The sequence below is a fragment of the Talpa europaea genome (assembly GCF_964194135.1).
Source record: "Talpa europaea genome assembly, chromosome: 8".
Classification (NCBI taxonomy): domain Eukaryota; kingdom Metazoa; phylum Chordata; class Mammalia; order Eulipotyphla; family Talpidae; genus Talpa; species Talpa europaea.
This window is the reverse complement of record NC_140075.1, coordinates 31744195-31755206: the sequence shown is the minus strand read 5'-3', so window position 1 is coordinate 31755206 and position 11012 is coordinate 31744195. Positions and strand designations below refer to the sequence as shown.

The 11012-nt window shown below is 52.0% G+C and overlaps 1 protein-coding gene and 1 pseudogene across 2 annotated transcripts; both read right to left on the bottom strand.

Moving 5' to 3' along the window:
* Positions 1-500: 500 nt before the first annotated feature.
* On the bottom strand, positions 501-9688 carry VPS18 (VPS18 core subunit of CORVET and HOPS complexes; the record flags this gene model as incomplete). The annotated part of the gene is made up of 5 exons (XM_084240984.1): positions 501-1226; positions 2278-4148; positions 4238-4329; positions 8459-8600; positions 9598-9688. 5 exons carry the CDS (start codon positions 9686-9688, stop codon positions 501-503), a joined length of 2922 nt encoding a protein of 973 aa, XP_084097110.1.
* On the bottom strand, positions 6130-6714 carry LOC311176081 (large ribosomal subunit protein eL19-like; annotated as a pseudogene). Its single transcript has one exon. The product of its transcript is annotated as a large ribosomal subunit protein eL19-like (transcript).
* Positions 9689-11012: the final 1324 nt, after the last annotated feature.

Below are 11012 nucleotides of genomic sequence, written 5' to 3'. Positions count from 1 at the left end.
CCCTCAGTACCACCTATACCCTAATACCCCAGAATTGGAGGGGCTACCTCTCCAATTCTAGGACCAAAGGCAGACAGAAGGGAGGTCTTCCTTTGAGGGAGAAGAGGCACAGAGTGAAAAGGAACAATGAGACTCTCGTTCTAGAAGATAAACAGGATATATGTCAGGAGTGAAAAGGAAAAAAAGAGCTGTTAGATACGGGGTGGAGGGCATGGGGTTGGATTTCTCACTTTTCAAGGCTCAGGCCCTTACTGGGAGGCAGGATGATGGGCTGGCATGACAGCAACTCTAAGGCAGGTGTGACGAACAGCACAGGCAGCTGGCAGAATGTACTCACAGCAGACACTTCATGGGCAACAGCTGTAATTCCACTGCCCCAACACAGTCACGGCCAGCAATCTCCAGATGACTGTGCACACACTACAGTGTATGTAGTCTTAACAAGAGGGAGCAAGTAGCTGCCTCCCACTGCCTGCCCACATATCAGGCGCAACACCTTTCTACAGCCAACTGAGGTGCTCCTCCTCATAGCGCTGGGGGTCGATGAAGGGCCGGTCAATAGAGCGGATCATCAACTCCCCACAGTAGACGCACTCAGCGGCTACCAGTTCATCCAGGTCAGCTTTGAGCTGTTCCCGGCTGGGTCCCCCAGGGGCAGCCCCACCCTCAGCCTCTTTGGCCCGGGAAGAGCCCTTAGTGGGAGGTGGAGCAGCCCCCAGCTTTCGTTGCAGCTCCTCAAGGCGGGCCTGCTTGTATGCAGGCAGGCCAGGCCGCACGGCCTGTAGCAAGCAGTCAGCATGGAACATGTGGCCACAGAGGAAAAGGTAAAAAGGGCGATTGAGCAGGGGAAAATCGCATGTGGCACATTTGTCCTGGGGCTCCACAGTGCCGTAGCGACCCCGCAGCTCCTGCAGGTCTCGCCGGATGCGCTGGGCACTGGCGGTGGCCTCTTCCATCTCTCGCTGTAGCTCCTGGATGTGGTGGTTGTAGGCTTTAAGGGAACTGCAGATAGCCTCCTTGAAGTGGTCAATGGTGACAAAGTCAGGAAAGAAGGGGAGCACATCCTCAATCTTGAGCAGAGGGCAGCTGGCCAGGCAGGCCATGGCTGTCTGCACATCTTCTTCCTCCTGCACCACATGCCGTGCAATCTTCAGCCACAGCTTCTTGCGCAGTTCCTCATCTTCCTCGGGCAGGTCTGCACACTGCTTGGCCAGGTCCACGTCCACCTGTGGGGAGACTATTAGGGTTAGGGTGATGCCCCCTCCCCATCCTGCACAGGGACTGTGGAGAAGTAGATGCCCAGGGAGAACTTGGGCCTGAAGTGAAGCCTGGCAGTCTTGGTGGCAAGCAAGGCAGGGCTTCTGGGGTCTGGTTAGAAAACTGTCTTAGTAATGGGACTGTCCCCACCACAGCTATGAAACAGCAACTTATGGTGATGGGGTTTCCACATCAGTGAACCTAAAAGTCACCTGGGGGAACATATTCGAAACACAGATTTTGTGGCCCTACCCTCACTTTTTTTTTTTCTAAAGATTCATTTATTTATTTATACGAGCACTGGGCACAGTCAGAAGCGCAGGAGGGTGAGAGAATTCACCAGAGCCAGAGCGGGGAGCAGAGCAGGCAGAAGGACCGAAGTACACTGCTGAGGGGAGCAGCGGGCGGCAGGAGAGGTCTGCGCGCCATGTGGGACCCTCGCCTGGCGGCCGGGGATGGAACCGGCGCTGCAGAGGCTGCGGACAGCTTCGCAACCCAGCGCTCAACCACTGCGCCACCCACCGGGGAGGCCCGCCCTACCCTCACATTCTAATTCAATTAAGGACCAAGGTTCAGAAGTTTGTATCTTAAATAGTAGGTCATGTGATCCTAAAGCAGGTGACAAGTCCTGATTTGAGAAATGGTAACTCAGCTCCTTTCCCGTCTGCAGTTAGTGAGCATAATGCAACAGCTAGCAGCTGTAGAGCCTGCCTATGTGCCCGCACTGTTCTGAGTGCTCTTCATCCACAGACTTAATCCTATGAGGCAAGGACTATTACTCCCATTTTGCAGCTGAATACTCTGAGGCAGAGAGAGGTTCAGAAAGTAACCCTCGGTCACACTGCTTAGTAAGTTGTAGAGCCAGAACTCAAACCAACTTCAGAATCTGTGGTCTTAACTTGTGCACTCCTATGCCTCTCCACAAGGGAGGCAGCACCCTTTAACCAGTCCCCCCCCCCAACCACCTGAAACTAGTTCCCCAACCTATCTCCTGGATGGGGTCAAAAGTCTTCAGCTCACCTGCAGGGCCAGGTCCACAGCCTCCTCATACAGCTCCAGGACTTTGTAGACATGGACACAGGCACGGTGGTGGCCATGCTCGGCACAGAGCCGCAGCGCATACTTGAGGTCGTAATGCACACGGTGTGGGCTGGCTCCAGCCTGCTCAAGGTAAGCCAGCAGTGAGGCGGGCTGGCCACGGGCGTACAGCGACAGCAGGTAGTTGTGAATGGCCTGCTCAGTCTCACCCAGCACGTTCACGCAGAACTCCATGTAGCGGATGGCCTGGCTTACTTGCTGGGCCTCGCCACCCTGGCTGTAGTTCACCAGGGCAGGGATGAGCTGCCGGGCATCCAGCCTGCTGCCCAACTCAATCCAGGCATCCACCAACTGGCAGGGGATGTGGCGGATGAGGATGGGTGAAAACTTGTAGAAGAGCTGGGGGTCACGATGTCGGGCAAGCACAGCCAGGGCCTCCTCATAAGATTCATGCTGGCAGTGGTATGCCACCACTCTCTCATAGTCCTGCATGATCACAGCAAAGTACACCATGTGTTCTGTGTCCCCATGGCTGGCCAGCAGCTCGTGGATGGAGGCCCGGCTGGCGAAGAGCCACTCCTTGTGGCGAGGGCTGCTGAGGAAGTCCCGGAAGCGCTCCCTCGTTTCCCGGTAGAGGTTCAGGGCCTCTGGATCACCCTGCAGGGCCCCAAGTCGGCTCAAATAGAGCTCTGTCAGCCAGGTGGTAAGCAGGGTGGCCTGCGTACGCTCGGCTGGCTTCAAACCACCCAGTTTTCGCTGCAAGAATTCAGCCAGTGCCTCTTCCTGTCGGGCCTCCAAGAACTTGAGGGCAATCTCCTCAAAGTAGCTTTGGGTCAAGGCATAGCAGCGGGCACTCTCCAGGTAACGACGCTGGCGGAAGCAGAAATCAGCCTCCCGAGACAGCACTGTGTCCAGGCAGTCAGGCCGCTCTCGACAATACTCTTTGGCCAGGTCAAAGCGGTTCATGTCCAAATAGGTGCGCCAAACATCTCGGGACTCCCGCTGAACATGGTAGCGAAAGACAGCACGCTCGGTGTAGGCCCACAGGTGGCCCGTGGAGGAGTCCTTCACCATGTGTTTCAGTGGCCCAAACTTCTCCAGGAAGTGATCCCGCAGCACCACCTGCCCTGTCAGTGTGCACACCGCCTCCACCCGGTCTGCCAGCAGCAGCAGGAAGTGGAACTGGGTCAGGACAATGGCCAGGGGTGGGCTGGCTCCTGGACCAACCCCCTCTGGGTATTCCCAAACTCGTTCCTCACTCAGCAGGGAGTCAGGACGCCCACAGTCCAACGATCCATACAACACGCCATCCCCCATCATCCAGGCGAAAGCCCGGGGTGCAGAGCGCAACTTGGGAGTATAGAAGGCCAACTCACTGTAGCCCAGACTGCTGGGGAACTCACGGAATGGGGGTGGGTGGTCAGCATAGGCAGCAAAAAGCCCTGAGAAGCCCTGGCCCTCAGTCCCCTCTGCTGTTCGGCTTAAAAACTGGAAGAGGCGTTGGCGAGTAGTAGCAATAACAAAGCCACGGCCATCGGGGCCTCGCTCCGCCTCCAGAGAGCACACAGGTGCTGGACCCCCTTCTTCATTTAGCACATACAATGGGCGGAAGTAGAGATCCGGAGCAGGGCCGAAAAGTCCACCCTCATTGGCTGAGAGCTCTGCTTCGAAGATCTGGCCTTGGGCAGTGCCGACCAAGATGGGGCCTGTGCTGCTTTCAGTGCCTAGTGCCTTGTTCCAACCCACACTCTCCACCAGCTGTCCCTTCCAGCGTGCTAGTGGCCGTACCTTCTGTCCATTACGGTTCACATAGAGGACTTCAGTGCTGCTCAGAGCAATCAGCAGGTGAGAGCCTGGGGTGGGGGAGAACATGCCATTTCCTCAGCTTCTTCCTTGCCCCCACCACCCTCAATCCCACAAATCCAGGGGAACCACCACTTACCAGTATGATCCAGGAACATCTTGTGAACTTTGGCATCATCCTTGCGCCCCAGCTCCATGTGGTTGGGTTCATTTGCTTTGCCCAGGTCAATGCTGTGGAGATAAGAGTCATAGCATCCTCTAGAGAAGGTCACAGCATTTCTTCCCTGAAATCTATATATACTCATACAGTTCTGAATATAATCCCCAGGAAGCTCTGAAACACACACAGGGACCTGCTTAAAACCCTCAGTTCTGAGAATTCCCCACCTCATTCTGAGAAGTCACTAAGCAGAAGTATTTTGTCTCTGCTCCACAAATCTCCAATACATCTGGGAAGACAGACGGGGACATCCCAGATTGCTGGGGTAAGAAAGAAATAGTAGCTAATGTTCACTACCTACTTTCTATATATCAAGCACCACATCAAGAGTTTGATAGGGCCTCCCTGGTGGCGCAAGGGGTTAAGAACAGCACTGTCAAGCTGTCCGTAGCCTCTGCAGCACGAGTTCGATCCCTGGCCGGACAAGGAACTACCTACATGGCACAGCAGATCGCTCCTGCCTCGCCCGCTGCTCCCCTCAGCTGTGGATTTCAGTCAGTCTGCCTGTTCTGTTCCCCACTCTGTCTCTGGTGAATCCTCTCACCTCCCACACCTCTGTCCTGTACCCCAGTTCTTGTACACATAAATAACTCTTGGGGAAAAAAAATTAATGGTATCTCAATCTTCACAATGATCTTCAGGGGTTCTCCTGTTTAAATTGTACTTCCCTTATTAAATTCTTTTTTATGCTCATTCTAACTAAAGAATCAATGCAGGGCCTCCCCGGTGGCGCAGCGGTTGAGCGCTGGGTTGCGAAGCTGCCCGCAGCCTCTTCAGCGCCGGTTCGATTCCCGGCTGCTCCCCAGCCACCGGAGGAGGGTCCCACAAGGCGCGCAGACCTCTCCTGCTGCCCGCTGCTCCTTTCAGCAGTGTACTTCGGTCCTTCTGCCTGCTCTGTTCTCCCCTCAGGCTCTGGTGATTTCTCTCACCCTCCCGTGCTTCTGACTGTACCCAGTGCTTGTATTAAAAAAAAAAAAAAAAAAAAAAAAGAATCAATGCAACGGTGTATAAAAAGTTAATGATTTTCTTCTCAAAGAAAAAAACAAAGCCAAAAAATACCCTGTCATTCCTAACAAAAAACACTGATATTAAGATCTTTTCCATCTTCATATGAATAGGGTTGTTTTGTCACTGTTTTTACTATTTTGCTATGTGCCTTCAGATTGTGTATGTGTGTGATGGAACATACTAAATCATAAATTGCTTTCTCAGTGATTTTTCATGAATAATCTATTAAGTCAGCAGATACAGCTCTAAAGCACTGTTTTAATAATTGCATAATGGCCCCTTTAATGGCTGAACCATAATTTTTAAAAAATCAATCTTTCTTTTTAGAGGTCTGCTGCGCCATGTGGGTGGCTCCCTGGCCAGCTAGAGATCAAACTCATGATGCAGAGGCTGCAGATAGCTTCACAGTGCTGTGCTTAACCCCTTGCACCACCAGGGAGGCCCTGAACCATAATTTTAAAAAATTGAACTGATTGGGGCCTCCCTGGTGGCTCAAGGGGTTAAGCACCGCACTATGAAGCAATCTACAGCCTCTGCAGCATGAGTTCGATCCCAGGCTGGCCAGGGAGCAACCCACATGGTGCAGCAGACCTCTCCTGTCTCATCCGCTGCTCCCTCAGCAGTGTACTTCGGTCAATCTGCCTATTCTGTTCCCCATTCTGTCTCTGGTGAATCCTGTCACCCCCTGCATCTCTGGCCTATACCCCAGCTCTGTATGCATAAATAAATAAATCTTTAAAAAAAAATTGAACTGATTGACACAATTGCTGTGGCCACTATGTAGACTGGAGAAGGGAGGAGCATCATTTCTTGGTCTCTTCCTCCTTGGACAGAATCCTAATGAGCTTCCTCTGGGCCTGGAGCCACTCTTCAGGGTGTCTGCATGCCTCCTTGGTCTTAGACCTGTAGGCCTCAGCCTGGTCAGCCAAGAGCTTCTTGCAAGCCTTGTCTGCCTTCAGCTTGTGGTTATTTTCCATGAGAATCCACTTGTTTTTTGAACATACTCCTCTTCACTGTCAGGTACAGACTATGATGCATGTGGTAGTGAATCTTCTCAGAGTCATGGTAGCTTCTGAGCACCACGGAGAATTCCCAACCTCCTCATCCAGGTTACCTTCTCGGGCATTTTAACATTGCAGTATCCTCTCACTTACCTATGCCCATATGCTTGCCCTTTTGGCAGGCCAAGATGTTTTTCCAGCATCAAGCCCAGGACTGGATAGTCATGGGCATCTAGATGATCAGTCTGTCTTTGATTGGCTTGCATATCTGCTGACAGGGCTGGCATTGGCAGTTTCATTGGTCTCACTGGTGTCCAACCAGACTTGCTTTGTGCCACAGTGGAGGACACTGGAGGTAAGCCTCGTCTGAAGCGTAAGCATATTCATGGGTATGGCCACAGCACCGAAAGGAAAGCTGAACCATAATTTAATCATAATTTTCCTGTTGATGCGCATTCAGTTTGGGTTCAATTTTTCCTACCACAAATGCTGCAATTAATATTCTTGCATCTGAGGCCTCCCTGGTGGCTCAAGGGGTTAAGTATGAAAATGAAGCTATCCACAACCACAGTACCACGGCATGATACGAGTTCAATCCTGGACCAGGGAGCTACCCACATGGCGCAGCAGACCTCTACTGTCTCGCCCGCTGCTCCCCTCAGCAGTGTATTTCAGTCAATCCACCTGTTCTGTTCCCCACTCTATCTCTGGTGAAACCTCTTATCCCCCTCACCTCTGGCCTATACCCCAGCTCTTATATGCATAAATAAATAAATCTTAAAAAAAAATTCTTGCGTCTATATTTCTTGCAACTATATTCTTTCTATAGTTACATATTCCTCAAAGTGGGATTGTAGGACAAAGTAAAAGACATTAAAAAAATTTTAAAAGACACTACCAAATTATTTTTCCAAAAGATGGTGGCAATTTACACTCTCAACAGCAATGTGTGAATCCATTTCTGTGTATCTTTACCAGCACCATATATTATTGTTTTTAATTTTTGTTTCTGATGCTTTTGCCTTCTCTTTACTACTCAATTGTCTTTTTCTTAATTTGTAAGTTTTTTTTTTTTCCTTTTTTTAAGGAACAGGGATGTAAATCCTTAGTCATATGTAAAAAAAACCCCATTATTTTCCCACCATTTTGTGTCTTAACTTGATTCATAGTTTGTTTTTATTTTGTAATAACAGCAGTTACTTTCTAGTCAAATATATCTATCTTCCCTTGCAGCTTCTGGATTTTCTAACTTGAATAAGGTCTCCTTTCAGCCCAAGAACATAGTAATTTAATAAATATTCTTTTGATATTCATATTGCTTAGTTTTTATATTTAAATAATTATTCCACCTGGAATTCATTTTTGTGATACAGAGTTGTTTTTTGTTTTTTTTTTTTTAAAGATTTATTTATTTATACAAGCACTGGGTACAGTCAGAAGTGCGGGAGGGTGAGAGAACTCACCAGAGCCAGAGCAGGGAGTAGAACAGGCAGAGTCATGGAATACACTGCTGAGGGGAGCAGCGGGCGGCAGGAGAGGTCTGTGCGCCATGTGGGACCCTCGCCCAGCAGGCGGGATCGAACGGGTGCTGCAGAGGCTGCGGGCAGCTTCGCAGCCCAGCGCTGAAGCGCTGCGCCACAAGGGGAGGCCCAGTGACACAGAGTTTTAACTTGGTGTTATCCCAGGTGGCATAAATATTTGGATAAATAACTTACTGACACATTTGTCATGTATTATTCCCACTTAATGATTTATTTTCAATTCTATTGAGATATAATATTACTTCCATATACAGCAAATCTGCTTCAGGGCTCCAGGCAGTTGCACTGAGCAATATGACTAACTTATGGGTTGAAATTTTCTTTAACAGATGAAGGGACACATTTAGAAAGGATGCGTGACTTAAGATTCTATAGCTGGTAAGTGGTAGAACTGGGATCTGAATCCAAGTCTATTTGATGGTTAAGTACTACACTACCTAGGTTCTCTTTGAGAAGGGTTAGGATATTTTCTGAAAATTTGAAATCCAATGCTTTACCTACCCAGAGCAGGAGAAAGGCCCCAGTCAGTGAATAGTCCCCAAACCACCAACCCACTCCCTACTTCTAAACCTTTTGGGCCTTCAAGTTACCGGAGCAGTGTGTCCTTGCCCAGGCTCATGCAGAGTTGATTGCAGGAGACAACAAGACTGGTGATGCGCTCTGAAGGAGTAAAGTCAATGCGCTGTTTCGTGAAGATGGGCACTTCCTTCTCTAGTTGGGCATTCACATACCCTACAGGTGAGGAGGGGAGAAAAGATTAGCTATGGAGAAATAAGGCAAGACAACAAAAAACCAGGGCTCCTCTCCACTTTCTCAACATATTCCTACTCTAGGACTGAACAGTTGGTTATCAATACATCAAGCAGTTTGCTAACTGCTTCTACACTAGAAGTCCTGGGCTCTTCCCACAGTTCTGAAAGCAGTGAGAGATTGATTCTTTGAATGCCTGGAACGCTGTTATACCATGACGTACCTGCTCCAAAATCGTAATGGTGGAAGGTATTGGGCATACTCCCTTAACAATCTATGGCAGCTCAATCCCAGCTCAACTAATACAACCTAGGTTCGCTCTCTCCTCTCCTACCCTACCCATGCAATAATCCTCTTTGGTGAGCCTCCAGAAGAATGAGGGCAGAGGGAGCCTGATTTGTTAACGAACTGCAGCAGCCTTCTCTCTAGCTTTTACTCTTCATCCTTTACCATTGTGTAAAGTATCCCAGCACTTCCGATCTCTCTGCCAAATCTATATTACTGTCCGCAATCATTTCCTCTCAACTCCAGGTAGCACTCGGCTTTGGCAAGGATCTAAAATATTTCATTTTCCCCTGATGAGTGACAAAGTTCCCTGTAGGGCCATACCTCCTTCTCTTACAACATTCCCCTCTTCACCAATTTCTTCCTCCCACCTCCTGAAAGGCCAGGTAGAAAACCACAGAATCAGAAGCCTGTAGCCCATTCTCAGTTCTCTCACCAGCAGCCCTGCAGGCAAGTCACTTCCTTCTCTGGAACCCAGTTCCCTCTTAGAAGAACCCTATTCACAGGGCCAGATCACGCAGAGGCTCTTGCTGCTCCTTCGGCCATTACCAACTGGGGGCCAAGAAAGCCCGAGGAGAGTAAAGGGCCTAGACCCGCACTGCACATCCAGGAGATGAACCCGAGCTCTTGGAGCCGCCCTCCCAGCTCACCCAGAAGAGCCGAGGAGGAGTAGCGGCGCCCTCCATTCCCTTACCGGAGTGAGGAATGCCCACGCTGGGGCAGCCAGGCTGCAAGACGGCCGAGCGGGACAGGGAGTCCTCGTATTCATCCAGGATGGACGCCATGGTGCCCGGTCTCTGGGCCCTCGATCCCGGGCCCAGGGATTACAACGGGCACCCCTTCCCCCCAGGGATCCCCGTCGCCCTGGACTAGAAGCTGCGGCTCCTCCGTCTCGGCAGGGATCTGACAGATCCTGGCAATCGTCGCGGACACTTCCTCTTTAAATTCCGAGGATCTTCTCGTCCTCTCCTAATAGAGAAGACCGGGGAGCCCGCCCCCCTCGAGCCAGGCGCGGTCCTGCCCACCACTCACGCCCCAGGAGATCACCCGCTCCCTTTTGCCGGTCGCAGGTGATCCAACCTCGCCCGGACAGCTCAGCTGACTCCCGCCCCCGGGACGCGCGCCTATGGCGTCACTTCCGCCTTCTGGGAGCCCGATGTCTGCCGGCGCAGGAACGTCGCGGGGCCGCCGCTGGGAGGCGCAGTGAGGGCGCGAGGGCGGGGCGGGGCGAGTGGGCGGGGATGGGGGCGGGGCTGGGCTGGGCGGGCCCCTACTAGCTGGCGCGGGGCGGGAACCCGGCCGCAGTGCCGGGGCAGCTTTTCGCCCAGGCGTGGACGCGTCCTCGCCGGCGAGGAGCAGTGTCGGGCGGGCCCGGCGGAGCGCACGCCCTCCCGCCAGCATCATGATGCAGTTCCGCGTTTGGACACTAGGGGGCAACCCCGGCCTGCTCAGCCCGCGCGCACCCCGGCCCACTGGCCACAGCGCGAACAGCGCTTTTCATGCCCAGGTTTTCCTCCCTCAGGTGGACGGCCCAGCCTCCCTGTCCGGCTCCAGCCTCCCTGTCCGGCTCCAGCCTTGTAAACAGCCTGGGTCTCAAGAGAACGTCCTGTTGCTCCATTTAATCTGTGTGTCACAAGACACAGGTAAGCAGTCCTGGCCTCTCTTCTCCCTCATGGAGCAGCCCCCCAGCTTCCAGAAGCTGGTGGAGCTGGTGGCCTGGCCGGCTGGAAGCCACACCCTTCCTCACCTGCCTGTAACCTGCGCCCTGGCGGCTCCTCGGTGTGGGGAGAGACAGAATGAGGCTGTAGGGAAGACAAGGCACACTGAGGGGGGCCACGGTGAGGCGCTTCCATTCACCCACTCCACAGAATTGTGCTGAGCACTTAGGCCTGCCTGGCTTTGGACTAGCCGCGGGGTCGCAGAGGGAAATACAGAGCTGTCTTTGCGCTTTGACCAGCAGGGCCAGTGGGGAAAGTAAATTGATAGTTAATGCTAGAAAAGCAAATGATGGATTTGGGGGCTCCCTGGTGGCCTAGGGGTTAATTTTCACCCCTGTCACCAGGAGGGCACCTGAATCTGCTTGTTCTGCTCCCCACTCTGTCTTTGGTG